Raw genomic sequence first — 17,124 nt, forward strand, 5'->3', positions numbered from 1 at the left:
CTTAAAAATGGGAAATATTATTAATAAATTTATCTGGATGAAGATTTATTTGAAATTCTCTTCATTTATGAAACCAAAAGACAAAGATGGGGCCAGGGTACCACATTTTTCTGTTGCACCAATTGGTAAATGGATTGTGAAATTTTTAACATCACGGGATGGGTAAATTGAGGGTAGATATGATAGATGCTCTGGCTCCATCTCTAGCATGGGGGGGGGGGGGGGTAGAAAAAATTGACTCTATAAAAGAAAGAACCCCACTACTATTTAGCACATTATATCAAGCCTGGTGGGGTATTCTTACTAAATGTAAACTAGTTAATATATGGGGTCCTCTAGCCCCATTAGTAGAAAATAGAGACTTACCAAGCTTTTTGAATGTAAAACATCAGCTTTCTGTAATAAAGGCACCCTTACCTAGAAAAAATGACATATTGGGTCCAAGTGGCCTGATGTCACTAAGGGAATTGACAGGGAATTGAGGAAGGAGTGGTCCCAAAGGGACGTGGATGCATTATTTGCAGTTGAGAAACGCTATAAATTTATTAAATAAGAGAAACACACTTGGGTTCCCATTAACAACCTTTGAAGAACTATACATGATCGAGAAAACCCCCAAGCACCTCCTCTCGAGGATTTATAATACACAGTATGTCTAAGAGAAAGTAATGAGGTATATATTCATCCGCTAAAGGGAAAATGGATGAAAGCTATAGGTATAATCATAACATGACTGGAGAAAGGCCTATACTTTAACATATAAAATGTCCATCTCAAATAAAATACAGGAGTTAAACTACAAGATAATAACACACTGGTATCTCACTCCAGAAAAGGTCAAGAGATACTATCCGTCGACATCTCCACTCTGTTGGAGATATAACATTATGAAAGGGGACATGCTGCATATCTGGTGGGGGTGCAGGGTGGTTTATTACCTTTGGAATGAGGTTTTTGATTTGCCTAACCTTGTAATTAAACAACAACAGGTTCAGCCTTCGTGTTGCTCTCAAAACTACCATTATTGGCAAAGGACATAAAGACATGACATTTTTTTTAATAGCAGTCAGACAAATTATATCCAGAACATGGAAATCTAAAACATTGCCCGCACGGATTCAGTGGGTAAAAGCCCTTGATAGCTTGCAGAGGATGAAGGAACTTAGAGCCGCTAATAATGATCTGATGAATATGGGTCGGGTTGGGCAAAATAGACTTTGTTTAGAGGGTCTAAGGCGATGCTGGAATGGCTTAAGACTGGTCGAGTAGTACAGTAAATTGACCTTACGGCAGAGAAAACTTTCCCTTGTGACTTTCCTATTGTGTCTGTCTAGTCTCCAGTTTGTCTTTCTTATGATATTTCTTTTGTTACTTTCTTTTTTTTCTTATATGTCACTACATGTCTCAATTCTTAACATGATAAAATAGAATAATTGCTTTGAAGGAACCTGAAGAGAGATATTTGCTTATGTATGGGAGTTAGTGTGGGAATTGGGGAATTGAAAATACTATTACTTGAAATGTAAATGTAATTGTGTATTAATGTTGAAAACATTAAATAAGAAATTGAGCACTAAAAAGTTTAACATATAGTTACCAGCTGACAAGATGGCTGGAGGGTTCCTACCTGCCTCTGTGCCATCAGATCAGCGCTCCGGATATACATGTAGCCTTGATAGCCTGTATAAGCAAACGCCAATAACACTGATCTATGCTATGCTATGGCATAGTATTGAATAGTGTTTGCAATTAAAACATTGGGAGGGACATTTATCAAGGGATTAGGAGGGTTTTTTTGCTTACGGAAGTTGCACAAAAAATCGCACGTGCGCCTAAGCAATTTTTGGTGCGACTTTTGTGGGTAAGCAAAAAAATAAAAATAAAAAAAATAATCAGCCCTACCTAAGCAATTTTCAGTTTTCACTTTGCAGCGGTCGGGAATTTATCAAGTGTGAAAGTCGCACGTAAGCAAAAAAAAAAGTCGCAAACCCCCTTCAAAAAGTCACAAGTGTAAGTCAGGTTTGACCTTTCCAGGTTAGAACTTGTTTTTCACAGCATTTTTAAGATGTCGCACAAAAAGTCACAACTGCGACTTTTTGCGCAGCTCCACTCCCCGACCACCCGCCCGCATCTATCACGCGCCTACTAGGTATTGCAGAACTACAACTCCCAGCATGCCCTTACAGTGAGGACATGCTGGGAGTTGCAGCTCTGCAATACATAGCGGGCAGGTGATAAATGCGGGCGGGTGGCCGACGAGTGTAGCCGGCCGACAGGAAAATGAAATTACAGCAAATACAGTACAGTAATTTCATATTTCCCTGGCAGACCTGTAATTGGTCCAGACCTCCTGGCCAATCACAGCTGCCAGCGGGAAATATGAAGTTACAGTGCCATAACTTCATTTTTCCTGCTGGAAAGCCAGGGAGCAGAGCACAATGCCGCCCGCTTACCTGGCTTTCTTGTCATCCGCCCGTGCACCACTACTACAACTCCCAGAATGCCCCTAAAGTACGGACATGCTGGGAGTTGTAGTTTTGCGGCGTGGGTGGGCGGAAGTTGTCACCTGCACATCTCCCAGCCGTGCAGCACGACTACAACTCCCAGCATGTCCTTATAGTAAGTAAATGCTGGGATTTGTAGTCGTACGGCTGGGGCAGGTGACAAGCTTGTCACCCGCCCCAGGACTAAAACTCCCAGCATGTACTTACTGCAAGGATATTCTGGGAGTTGTAGTCATGTGGTGCAGGTGGCAGGAGATGTGTGAGCAGTAGTGGAAGCCGTTTTATAGACGAGTTCATTACTAAGCCGGGGCTTAGCGTTAGCCATAAAAACAGCTAGCACTAATCCCTAATCATTACCCGGTAACCCACCGCTCCAGGGATTCTGGGAAGAGCCGTTACCAACAGGCTGGCATTATTTAGGCTGGGGAGGGCCAGTAATGGGAAGGGCTAGTAATCGTCCACCCTGGTAATGTCAGGCTGTTTCTGCTTGGTTGGTATCTGGCTGTGAATAAAAATAGGGGTAAATATATGCGTTGTTTTTTTTTTTTTGTATATTTAATTATTTATTAAAAAAACATGTGGGGTTCACCATATTTTCATTCTCAGCCAGATACCAACCAAGCAGTAACAGCCTGACTTTAACAGGTAACCTGATACTGCAAATGTAAATTCTTATCTCTGCTTTTCTTCCTCTTTCTTTCACCAGGAAATGTTTTTTTCTTATTTTCGTTTTTATTTTTAACCTAATGGCATTAAATAGAACTACTTAGATAACCAATGGAGATAATAAAAACCAAAAAAGTATTGCAGCACTACTCAGCCTCAATGTGTGGGTGCCAGCGTCAAAAAACTTCTTGGCCAAAAGTCCTCAGTTTAAATAGAATGCAACAATAACGCAGAACTCCAAAGAACGGTGAAAAAAAGTGTTGATTTATTCCTGTCACATCAGTACAAGCAACGTTTCTGCTCCTATGGAGCCATTTTCAAGCTTAGTGTCACACATCAGTAAGGGGTTTAAATACCCATGTGCATAAAACATCATTCAAATTTCAATTAAGTGCTCATTATACAAAAACATTAACATTTTATAAACAGTGTATACAGAAATCTTCCATTGTGTATATACCATACATCTTCAGTGCATATTTCATATATTAAAGTGCAAATTAGTGCATATTAGTGCATATAAGTGTTTTAAAAACATAACAGCGCTCGAAATTTAATGCTCCACTAACATAATGTTAATACATAGCAGCTGTGTGATATAATTATACATATATGATATAATGAAATAGGGAGTTTGACTCTTACCCGCTCTGTACTTGTTTAATGGCGTCTAAAAACACCACTGCGTCTGTGCAGGGAGCGATCCTGGTCCAGAGCTGACGCGCGAACAAGTCACGTGACTAACCCTGGGTCATGTGATCGCTTCCGCATACTACTGCAATGAAAGCGTCGCCCGTTGTCCTGGCTACCACCTGTGCTGATCAGCCCTGGTGTAAGGCAGAAAACAGATGCAGCGAACGCTGTAAGGATACATGCCAGACCTGAATATAAGTTTTAATCTACAGAAACTTATGATGTATAATTGTTATCAACCTAATCTACATAAATCGTGCATGAAGGTCAGTTCACTAACCAACAAGGAGTACTAGATGGAGAAAATAAAAAATATATGTAAAAAAAGTAAAAAAATCAAAAAATTAAATAAAAATGAATATAAAAAAAAAAATTTATAAAAAATTCAAGATTAAATGTAAAAAAATATAATAAATGAACATTTAAAGAATTAAAAGATAAAAAAAATATATATATATATAAAGAAATATAAACAAATAATATAGAAAAAAATTAAATCATAATTCACAAAATAGATAAATATCATTCCTTATTTATAAGGATTCCTTCCTTTTTTAGGACAATTTTACACCCAGACACACCTTATATTTACACCTCAGATACGCTCCTCTTATGTAGGACTTTCATCCCTCGGAGTCATCTCTGATCTCCCAAGGGATGTCTGTCAACGGGGGACAGGGACATTGGGATTGTAGGGTCCCAACATGTCTCCATCTATCCACCTACACCTTGGATGGAGCTTCTCTGCTACTATAGCAGCATCAGTCTCACTCAACGTGGTCTGGGTTGTCCATCAATGGTATATGAAAATAAAAGAAAATAATAAAAAAAAGAAATTAACAAAATATAATGAAAAAAAATATTTTGAAAAAAATTTAAAGAATAGTAGATAGATATGTGTTGAGACAGAGTCACCCCACCAACTGTATAGGGCGACTCCCTCTCGATCACACATCAACCTGTTGGAGAGGGAAACTGACATCCATGCACACTGGACTAATTCAAATTCTATAATATCATATTACATTCAAGAAAGGCACATATTCTAAACATAAATCTTAAAGTTTATTAATCTCTAAAATAACGCCATACAGATGATGTACACAGAGCAGGTAATGTCTTCTCCTTGATGTTTCATCTTGAGGTAGATCTATAATAATAGACAAACAGAAAAGATTATAAAAATTTATATCCAAGTTATACATAGTACCTGTTACGCCGAGCGCTCCGGGTCCCCGCTTCTCCCAGGAGCGCTCTCAGCGTTTTCCTGTTCGCAGCGCCCCGGTCAGACCCGCTGACCGGGAGCGCTGCAATTATGTCCCTAGCAGGGATGCGATCCGTGATGCAGGACGCGCCCGCTCGCGGTTCGCATCCCAGCCCGCTTACCAGGCTCGTTCCCCGTCTGTACTGTCCCGGTGCGCGTGGCCCCGCTCCCTAGGGCGCGCGCGGGCCGGCTCTCTGCGATTTAAAGGGCCAGTGCGCCGCTGATTGGCGCCTGGTTCTAATTAGTGTATTCACCTGTGCACTTTCCTATATAACCTCACTTCCCCTTCCCTTCCTTGCCGGATCTTGTTGCCATTGTGCCAGTGAAAGCGTTCTTTGTATGTCCCAAGCCAGTGTTCCAGACGACCTGCCGTTGCCCCTGACTACGATCCTTGCTGCCTGCCCTGACCTTCTGCTACGTCCGACCTTGCTCTTGCCTAATCCCTTGTACCGCGCCTATCTCAGCAGTCAGAGAGGTTGAGCCATTATCGGTGGATACGACGTGGTTGCTACCGCCGCTGCAAGAACATCCCGTTTTGCGGCGGGCTCTGGTGAATACCAGTAGCAACTTAGAACCGGTCCACCGGTACGGTCCACGCCAATCCCTCTCTGACACAGAGGATCCACCTCCAGCCTGCCGAATCCTGACAGTAGATCCGGCCATGGATCCCACTGAGGTCCCGCTGCCAGTTGTCGCTGACCTTACCACGGTGGTCGCCCAGCAGTCGCAACAGATAGCGCAACAAGGCCATCAGCTGTCTCAACTGACTGTTATGCTACAACAGCTTCTACCACAGCTACAGCAACCATCTCCTCCGCCAGCTCCTGCACCTCCTCCGCAGCGAGTGGCCGTTTCCAGCCTCTGCTTATCTTTGCCGGACAAATTCGATGGGGACTCTAAACTTTGCCGTGGTTTTCTCTCGCAATGTTCCCTGCATTTGGAGATGATGTCGGACCAATTTCCAACTGAACGGTCGAAGGTGGCTTTCGTGGTTAGTCTCCTGTCTGGGAAGGCCCTGTCATGGGCCACACCGCTCTGGGACCGCAATGATCCTGTCACTGCCACTGTACAGTCCTTCTTCGCTGAGATTCGTAGTGTCTTCGAGGAACCAGCCCGAGCTTCTTCTGCCGAGACTGCCTTGCTGAACCTGGTCCAGGGTAATTCTTCTGTAGGCGAGTACGCCATCCAATTTCGGACCCTCGAGGCCCTCTGCGCGACCTTCAAAAAAGGCCTATCCAGTAACATCAAAGATGTGCTGGCAGCACGAGAAATTCCTGCCAACCTGCATGAACTTATCCATTTGGCCACCCGCATTGACATGCGCTTTTCCGAAAGACGCCAGGAGCTTCGTCAGGATATGAACTTTGTTCGCACTAGGCGGTTTCTCTCCCCGGCTCCTCTCTTCTCTGGTCCGCTGCAATCTGTTCCTGTGCCTTCTGCCGTGGAGGCTATGCAAGTAGACCGGTCTCGCCTGACACCACAAGAGAGGACACGCCGCCGCAATGAGAACCTATGCCTGTACTGTGCCAGTACCGAACACTTCCTGAAGGATTGTCCTATCCATCCTCCACGTCAGGAAAGACGCACTCCGATTCCGCACAAAGGTGAGACAGTGCTAGGTGTGAACTCTGCTTCTCCACGTCTTACTGTGCCTGTGCGGATTTCTTCTTCTAACTCCTCCTTCTCAGCTGTGGCCTTCTTGGATTCTGGATCTGCAGGAAATTTTATTTTGGCCTCTTTCGTTAACAGGTTCAACATCCCAGTGACCAGTCTCGCCAGACCTCTCTACATCGCTTCAGTTAATGGAGAAAGATTGGACTGTACTGTGCGTTACCGCACGGAACCCCTCTTAATGTGCATTGGACCTCATCACGAAAAAATTGAATTTCTGGTCCTCTCTAACTGTACTTCTGAAATTCTTCTCGGACTGCCTTGGCTCCAACGCCATTCTCCTACCCTTGACTGGACCACCGGGGAGATCAAGAACTGGGGTGCTACTTGCCACAAAAAATGCCTCACGTCTGCTCCCAGTCCCGCCAGTCAAACCTCTGTGGCTCCTCCTATACCAGGTCTCCCCAAGGCCTATTTGGACTATGCCGATGTTTTTTGCAAAAAACAAGCAGAGACTTTGCCTCCTCACAGGCCTTATGACTGCCCTATTGATCTCCTTCCTGGTACTACTCCACCCCGGGGCAGGATCTATCCTCTGTCAGCTCCTGAGACATAAGCCATGTCGGATTACATCCAAGAAAATTTAAAGAGGGGATTCATCCGCAAGTCTTCCTCCCCTGCCGGAGCGGGGTTCTTCTTTGTCTCCAAAAAAGACGGTTCCTTACGGCCATGCATCGATTACCGCGGACTTAATAAGATCACTATAAAAAACCGCTATCCCCTGCCTCTTACCTCGGAATTCTTTGACCGCCTACGTGGCGCTAACATCTTCACCAAATTGGATTTAAGAGGTGCATATAATATCATCCATATCAGGGAAGGGGATGAGTGGAAGACCGCATTTAATACCAGAGACGGACACTTTGAATATCTGGTTATGCCCTTTGGGCTCTGCAACGCCCCTGCTGTCTTCCAGGACTTTGTGAATGAAATTTTTCGAGATCTGTTATATACCTGTGTTGTGGTTTACTTGGACGACATTTTGATTTTCTCTTCTAACCTCGAAGAACACCGCCGTCATGTCCGTCTGGTGCTCCAGAGACTTTGTGACAATCAATTATATGCCAAGATGGAGAAATGGCAATCTCTTCCCTTCCTAGGATATTTAGTCTCTGGCCAGGGACTTCAAATGGACCCAGACAAACTGTCAGCTGTGTTAGATTGGCCATGCCCCTCCGGACTCCGAGCTATCCAACGCTTCTTGGGGTTTGCCAATTACTACCGACAATTTATTCCACATTTTTCCACCATTGTGGCTCCAATTGTGGCCCTAACCAAGAAAAACGCCAACCCTAAGTCCTGGCCTCCCCAAGGGGACGAGGCATTCAACCGTCTCAAAACTGCCTTTTCTTCTGCTCCTGTACTCTCCAGACCTGATCCATCTAAACCCTGCTTACTGGAGGTAGACGCCTCCTCGGTGGGAGCCGGAGCTGTACTCCTACAAAAAAACTCTTCTGGACATAACATTACTTGTGGTTTCTTTTCTAAGACCTTCTCTCCGGCGGAGAAAAATTACTCCATTGGTGATCGAGAACTGCTTGCCATAAAACTAGCCCTCGAGGAATGGAGGCACCTGCTGGAGGGTTCCAAATACCCATTTATCATCTACACAGATCACAAGAATCTCTCTTATCTTCAGTCTGCCCAACGGCTGAACCCACGCCAGGCTAGGTGGTCGTTGTTTTTTGCCCGTTTTAACTTTGAGATTCATTTTCGCCCTGCCGACAAAAACATCAGGGCTGACGCCCTCTCTCGTTCCTCTGATGCCTCCGAAACGGAAGCCCCCCTGCAACACATTGTTCCTCCTGAGTGTCTGATCTCCTCTTCCCCAGCTTCCATCAGACAAACACTTCCTGGAAAGACTTTCGTCCCTCCACGCCAGCGCCTCAAGATCCTCAGGTGGGGACACTCCTCGCACCTCGCCGGCCATGCTGGCATCAAAAAGTCCATCCAACTCATCTCTCGATTTTATTGGTGGCCTACCCTTGAAGCAGATGTTGCTGATTTTGTTCGGGCTTGTACAGTCTGTGCCCGGGACAAGACTCCTCGCCAGAAGCCTGCCGGCCTCCTTCATCCTCTGCCTGTCCCTGAGATACCATGGTCTCAGATTGCCATGGACTTTTTAACGGACCTGCCTTTATCCCATGGCAACACAGTCATTTGAGTGGTCATTGATCATTTCTCCAAGATGGCACATTTTATTCCACTTCCTGGTCTTCCTTCTGCGCCACAGTTGTCGAAAAAATTTTTGTGCACATTTTTCGCCTTCATGGGATTCCCACACATATCGTCTCGGATAGAGGCGTTCAATTTGTGTCGAAATTCTGGAGAGCTCTCTGTAATCAACTAAAAATCAAATTAAATTTCTTGTCTTCCTATCATCCCCAATCCAATGGGCAAGTAGAGAGAGTTAACCAGGTTCTTGGTGACTATTTGCGACATTTTGTTTCCTCCCGCCAGGATGATTTGGCCGATCTTCTACCCTGGGCTGAATTCTCGTACAATTTCAAAGACTCTGAATCCTCCGCTAAATCCCCGTTCTTTGTGGTGTACGGCCGTCACCCTCTTCCCCCCCTCCCCACTCCCACGCCTTCTGGTTTGCCCGCTGTTGACGAAGTTACCCGGGACTACTCCACCATCTGGAAGGAGACTCAAAAATCCCTCCTACAGGCCTCATCCCGGATGAAGAAGCATGACGACAAAAAGAGAAGAACTCCTCCTGTCTTTGCTCCTGGAGACAAAGTGTGGCTCTCTGCCAAGTATATCCGCTTCCGTGTCCCCAGTCATAAACTCGGACCACGTTATCTTGGACCCTTTAAAATCAAGTGCCAAATCAATCCTGTCTCCTACAAACTCCTTCTTCCCCCTTCTCTCCGTATTCCTAATGCTTTTCATGTTTCTCTCCTTAAACCACTTATCCTTAACCGCTTCTCTCCCAAGGTTGTCGCTCCTACTCCTGTTTTCGGGTCCTCAGATGTCTTCTCGGTTAAAGAAATTCTTGCGTCTAAGACGGTCAGAGGTAAAAAAAAAATTCTCGTAGATTGGGAGAATTGCGGTCCTGAGGAGAGGTCATGGGAGCCCAAGGATAACATCCTCGACAAGGACCTCATTCACAAATTTTCGGGTTCCAAAAAGAGGAGGAGACCCAAGGGGGGGTACTGTTACGCCGAGCGCTCCGGGTCCCCGCTCCTCCCCGGAGCGCTCGCAGCGTTTTCCTGTTCGCAGCGCCCCGGTCAGACCCGCTGACCGGGAACGCTGTAATAATGTCCCTAGCAGGGATGCGATCCGCGATGCGGGACACGCCCGCTCGCGGTTCGCATCCCAGCCCGCTTACCAGACTCGTTTCCCGTCTGTACTGTCCCGGCGCGCACGGCCCCGCTCCCTAGGGCGTGCGCGCGCCGGCTCTCTGCGATTTAAAGGGCCAGTGCGACGCTGATTGGTGCCTGGTTCTAATTAGTGTATTCACCTGTGCACTTCCCTATATAACCTCACTTCCCCTTCCCTTCCTTGCCGGATCTTGTTGCCATTGTGCCAGTGAAAGCGTTCTTTGTATGTCCCAAGCCAGTGTTCCAGACCTCCTGCCGTTGCCCCTGACTACGATCCTTGCTGCCTGCCCTGACCTTCTGCTACGTCCGACCTTGCTCTTGCCTAATCCCTTGTACCGCGCCTATCTCAGCAGTCAGAGAGGTTGAGCCGTTACCGGTGAATACGACCTGGTTGCTACCGCCGCTGCAAGACCATCCTGCTTTGCGGCGGGCTCTGGTGAATACCAGTAGCAACTTAGAAACGGTCCACCGGTACGATCCACACCAATCCCTCTCTGACACAGAGGATCCACCTCCAGCCTGCCGAATCCTGACAGTACCCTATCAAATACTGTGTGTAACCACCTTTGGATTCAGAGTCGGAACTCTATGTGGTCCCCCTGGTTATGCACTCTATGCCATATTCTAAATAATGTTGAAATCTACATTTAAACCCTTTGGTCTTAGTGAATCCAATTTGTGAATCCACCACATTTCTCTCCTTTTCAATGATGCCAGTCTATCGCTCCCTCTTGTTGGTGCTGGTGCAAAATCAGTCGCCATGAATTTCAAGTCCTTCTCGGAATGTTTACACTCAATAAAATGTTTAGAAACTGGTAAATCAACTTTTCATTTCCTTATGCTATACTTGTGATTTTTGATTCTAACTTTTAAGCTCCATGTGGTCTGCCCCACGTTTAACTTCTTGCATGGGCACATAAGAATATAAATGACCCATGTAGAGTCACACGTGAGGAAGTACCTACATGTATGTACTTGTTGGGTTACTGGATGTGTGAATGTGGGTCCTTTCATCATTTGATTACAATTTATACAGGACAGGCAAGGGTATGATCCCATCCTCCTAGAGGTCAAAAATGTCTGCCCTGTTTTTTTCTCTGGTATGACCTCTGTTTTCACCAATTTGTCCTTGATGTTCTGATCTCTCCTATAAGACATGAGTGGACCAACTGAAAATTCATCAATCTCCTTAAAGCTGTTTCTCAGTATAAACTCAGTATAAATGTTTATTTAATATTTTTGCAATTTGTCCACTCATGTCATGGTAGGTAGAGGTAAAGGGAATACGTTTGTCCTCAATTTTTGTTTTTTTCAACAATGTGGATTCTCTATTCAGAGTCTCCACCTTCTGTCTATGCTGATCCACCACCCTCCTCGGGTATCCTCTCACCAGGAAATTGTTTGTCATGGTTTCAAGAGATTGTTTTAGAGCATCTTCATCGTCCATCACCCTTCTTGCCCTCAGCATTTGGCTGTAGGGCAATGATTTTATTATGCTCCTAGGGTGGTGGCTGTTGAAGTGTAAAAGTGTATTTTTATCTGTTGGCTTCGTATATAGTTGTGTTGTTAATTTTCCAGCTACTTTCCTCACCAACACATCTAAAAAGCTCACTTCAGAAGTAGAATGTGTCATCGTAAAATTAATATTTGGGTCCATATTGTTCAAAAATTTGTGGAATAGCTGTAATTTTTCCACTGACCCTTCCCATAGGAGGAAGATGTCGTCAATGAATCGCCACCATCCCAGACATTGTCTGAAATGGTGGGATCCATAGACGACACCTTCCTCCAGGGTGATAATATATATCTCATCCTTCCAGTACTTATTAGCATCTGTATACTATAGAGGAAATTCTTTTCTTTTGGGATTTCTTTTCTGTCACGACCACAGTGCTCTCTGCTGACACCTCTGTCCATTTTAGGAACTGTCCAGAGCAGTATATGTTTGCTATGGGGATTTTCTCCTACTCTGGACAGTTCCTGACATGGACATAGGTGTCAGCAGAGAGCACTGCGGTCGTGACAGAAAAGAAATCCAAAAATAAAAGAATGTCCTCTGTAGTATACAGCCGATAATAAGTACTGGAAGGATTCAGATTTTTTTAATAGAAGTAATTTACAAATCTGTTTAACTTTCTGGCATCAGTTGATTTAAAAAAAAAAAATGTTTCCACCAGAGTACCCATTTAAGAATGGGGATGAATTGATGTGCTGTCCTACTGCCGGCAGTTTGCGGAATGTCTGCACAGAGATTTTCCGTGCCTACATCCAGTTGTGTGAACATAGTCTAACACATTGCAAAAAGCCCAGCCTTTTCTTTTCTAGCTCAACAGTGGGAGAGGTGTCCTGAACAGCTGCGGCACTGTTCTTGCCCACCCAGCTTTCATTGATTGAAGTACAGAGCTTCGTGCCTTAAAGGGGTACTCCGGTGAAAACCTTTTTTCTTTTAAATCAACTGGTGGCAGAAAGTTAAACATATTTGTAAATTACTTCTATTAAAAAATCTTAATCCTTCCTGTACTTATTAGCTGCTGAATACTACAGAGGGAAATATTTTCTTTTTGGAATGCATTCTGATGACATCACAACCACAGTTCTCTCTGCTGATGTAATTATTATTATAATAATAATGCTTTATTTATTGTTGTCCTTAGTGGGATTTGAACCCAAGTCCCCAGCACTGCAAGGCAGCAGTGCTAACCACTGAGCCACCATGCTGCCCTTAGCACACATCTGCTATGCATGGTTGCTAAAATGGACAGAGATGTCAGCAGAGAGCACTGTGTTCGTGAGGTCATCAGTGTTCCAAAAAGAAAGGAATTTCCTCTGTAGCATTCAGCAGCTAAGAAGTACTGGAAGGATTAAGATTTTTTAATAGAAGTAATTTACAAATATGTTTAACTTTCTGCCACCAGTTGATTTAAAAGAAATAAGGTTTTCACCAGAGTACCCCTTTAAACTAAGACCTGTACACCAATCATATGGACCAACATGGTGAGGAGGTGCTGCCACCCAAAGGGGTTTTCTTTCAAAACTAGCACCAAATCTGTCCTCAGGTGACGTGTGGTATAATAACTTTATATCTCCTTTATCGGTCTCTATCAATTATAATGAAAGATTAACTCAACTCTTCATTATCCACAGAGCATGCTACTCTACTGCCAGACTTAGTAGGTTCTGCCCTGTGAATTTATGTCCCAAATGCCACCTTACACATAGCACAATCTTTCAATTTACGGTATTTTCCTAATTTGTAAGTTAAGAATGGAGTAAGAGGATTCTGAAATGGCCTCTCCAATCCCACTCTGTCTCGCAGCCTGCCTGTTCCACTCTGATACACATTTATCCAATTCTCAATATTAATTTCTTGTTAAAACACTATGCCATGCCAAGAAAGGTTTTACTAGGAACTGGTTTACCCCTTTCTTTAAAAAAATATATTGCCACATAAGTGCCAGCGGTTGTATCAACATAGGAATTGCCCTAGGTTCTCTAGAATATGGAACAGATGGTTACAATCTTCTGCAACCACCACCTAACATGGTAGGTACAGTGACCCCACGACCTACGATGGCCCCGACATATGATCATATCCCCTGCATTGTCGGCGCTCTCCATCGTCGTCATCACGTCGCTGCGCACGCCGTCCCGTCATCCAATAGGAGCGGCGTGCATAGCGACGTGATGGTGGCGACGGAGAGAATGGATGCCGGGGAAGCAGAGGCCTTGCCGAAGCCTCGGGGACACCACAGGGATGCGGCGACAGCGATGGGAGGTGACATCCAGGGCAGCGTTGATGAGCGGTGATGGTCCGGAGCGGCGGGGACACATGAGTATAACCTCCAATACCAGTGGTCTTCAACCTGCTGGGTGTTGTAGTTTTGCAACATCTGGAGGTCCGCAGGTTGTAGACCACTATCCTATACTTTACATTGCACAGATCCCTCAACATACGATGGTTTCAACAAACGATGGTCCATTTGGATCGGATTACCATCGTATGTTGAGGGACCATTGTATTAGCAATAGAGAGGGAAGTGCTCATACTGCTGTACAGAACACTGATGAGACCTCACTTGTAGTATTGCGCTCAGTACTGGAGACCATTTCTCCAAATCAATATAGATACTTTAGAGAGAGTTCTGAGAAGAGCTACTTAACAAGTATATATTCGGGTAGAAAAACAGACATGGTGCACATCTACAATCTTGTATAATGATCTGATTGCTTCTCAGCATAATATCAAAAACTAACAGGTTGTTAGTATACATTTTTGATCAAAAAGTACAAGCCCACTCGCCACACTGTTCACACTGGTGTGGTGCTGTGCGGCGTCTGTCGCTGCCCTGGCGCCGTGTCTGCAGGGAGGTGCGGACTGGTTTGAGTGGCATTGGGGCCGCTCTGCCAGTGGGTCGTTCCTTCTGTGGGCACTGGTGTTGCGGCGGTGGTGGTCGCCGCCCAGTGCTACGCCATTTTATGCTAGGGACATTAGGGACCCACTCTAAATAGGTGGCCTTGACGTGGCGAGTGGGCTTTGTACTTTTTGATCAAAATTTATATACTAACAACGTGTTAGTTTTTGAAATTATGCTGAGAAGCAAGTGGATCATTGTGCAAGATTGTAGATGTGCACCATGTCTGTCTTCTACCTGAATTAACAAGTATATAGATTGCAGGATAAAAATTTACCAGGAAAGGACCTTTACATGTACAGCTTGGAAGAAAGACGAGACAGAGGGGATATGATAGAGACGTTTATAAACATAAAGGGAATTACCATGGCAGAGAGTATATTTAAAAGAAGAAAAGCTACCACAAGAGGACATAGTTGTAAATTAGATGGGAAAAGGTAGTATTACTTTATTGAGAGAGTAGTGGATGCATGGCATAGTCTTCCAGCAGAAGTGGTCACTGCAAATATAGTGAAGGAGTTTAAGCATGCATGGGATAAGCATAAGGCTATCCTTCATATAAGATAGGGCCAGGGACTATTGATAGGATTCAGATTATGGACTATTGATAGGATTCAGATTATTGGGCAGACTAGATGGGCCAATTGGTTTTTATCAGCCGACACAATCGATGTTTCAGTGTTATTCTATACATAAAAAGACAAGGTTCACATTGTGTTTGTGTTTACATTAAACATACACGTACTCTTAAAAAGGATCAGAATGTACATGATACAAAGCTGCTAAAAATGAATGCTATTATTTGCCACACAGCAGAATCCATTTCCAATTGACCTATATTGTAGACATAATACACTACAATGAATATATTTATATGTTTACATTTTTATTATATACAACAGTGCCGTTGAGTTCATAAATAATGAAAGTAAACACAAAAGGCAGTGTGAACCTAGCCTAACTAGAGCCTGAAAATCTATTCTGAAATGCATCTTCTCTTGTATAGCTTCATACGATTTTCACACTAGTAAGTATTACGTATAGATTTCTATATATAATTTGTTCCCTTTTTTTTTCTAGACACGTTTGAAAACACCTATAAGATCATGGCTCGTAAGTGTAAAATACATTTCCTTTAAGAGATAAGTAACTCTAACTGCAGGATAACAGTGGTAAAGGGTGTTTTTACTTTTTGGTATTTTCTTCTTCTTACTATATTTTTTATACTATAAATTGTATGAAGCAAACAGCAAAAAGTCACCAGATGTGACATTTGAGTTGAATATACAGCCGGTGAAATAAGTATTGAACACGTCATCATTCCCACTAAATACTGTTTCTTTAAGACAACAATATTTGCTAATTCCAGGTCTTCTTGAAGCTCTCCACAAGTGGTCCTCCGCTCTTGGATGACTCTTCTGACTATTCTTTTCTCTCATCTGTCAGTAATTTTGCAAGGTGCACCTGGTCGGGGCAAATTTATGGTGAAATGATTGTCCTTCCACTTCCGTATTACGGCCCCAACAGTGCTCACTGGAACATTTACAAGTTTAGAAATGCATCTGTTGCAACAATTAGGTTGTGAAGATCTACCAATCATGTCTCGTGTGACACCTTGGCAATGAAACCATTTTGTAGCCATCAGTTGGGACTGAACCAACTGATATTAATTTGCACTGACAAGGGGCTTGTAACAGCGTGCGCACTGTCTCTCTCTCCCCTGTTGCCTGCGGGGCTGGGATTCACATCGTGGGACGCTCCCACATGCGAGTCCCAGCCTGTCACTTACCCCGCTCTCCTGCTTCAGTAATCTCAGCTGAGATTTAAAGGGCCAGTGCACCCATAATTAGTATGTGCACCTGACACCACATTTTAAGTTCCTGCACCTCCCACACACCCCTGCCGGATCTTCAGTGCCTATTGCCTGAGAGAAACCGTACCCTTTTGCCAGTTTGCCATACCCGTGTACCCAGACCTTCCCGCTACGTTTCTTGACCGCCTGCCTTGACCTTCTGCTTTGCCGTTGCCGCCTGCCTTGACCTTCTGCTATGTTGACTATGCCACAGCCTCAACCTTCTGTACCTCACCTTTCCCAGTTACCTGTGTAAAACAAAGAAAAACAGGCGCTCCCTTGTGGAGAATCAACGGGATCACAGGTATGTGGGAGGGGAGGGAAAAAGTAAAGGCTCACCCTGCCAGGTTGTGTGCATTCCCACACAACCAGGATTTGCGTTTGATAAGATGATCCTGGTCTGCAGCCTTCCTAAAAACAGTAAGGAGATGTATAGCAAACTTCGAGGAGGATAGGAATTCTGGCGCTGACCAAGGAGGAGACAATGGAGCCAGGTGTGTAGCGAACAGATTGAATCCAATGTGACGCGTTTCACCACGCTTGCGCGGTTTCATCAGGCCTGATGAAACCGTGCAAGCGCGGTGAAACGCGTCGCATTGGATTAAATCTGTTTGCTACACACCTGGCTCCATTGTCTCTTCCTTGGTCAGCGCCGGAATTCCTATCCTCCTCGAAGTTTGCTATACATCTCCTTACAGTTACCTGTGTGGTCGAGCCATATCGGGGGTAGTGACCT

At 44.5% G+C, this 17,124-nt stretch overlaps 1 protein-coding gene across 5 annotated transcripts in view; it reads left to right on the forward strand.

Moving 5' to 3' along the window:
* FCAR (Fc alpha receptor) overlaps window positions 1–17,124 on the forward strand; it is a 74,104-nt gene that overhangs the window by 13,930 nt on the left and 43,050 nt on the right. For all 5 annotated transcript variants that reach the window (XM_056542685.1, XM_056542686.1, XM_056542689.1 and 2 more), the window contains exon 2: window positions 15,617–15,649. In XM_056542685.1, the coding sequence (XP_056398660.1) occupies window positions 15,617–15,649 (33 nt within the window). The remainder of the gene's footprint in view (window positions 1–15,616; window positions 15,650–17,124) is intronic.

Source organism: Hyla sarda, chromosome 10 (genome assembly GCF_029499605.1).
Source record: "Hyla sarda isolate aHylSar1 chromosome 10, aHylSar1.hap1, whole genome shotgun sequence".
Classification (NCBI taxonomy): Eukaryota; Metazoa; Chordata; class Amphibia; order Anura; family Hylidae; genus Hyla; species Hyla sarda.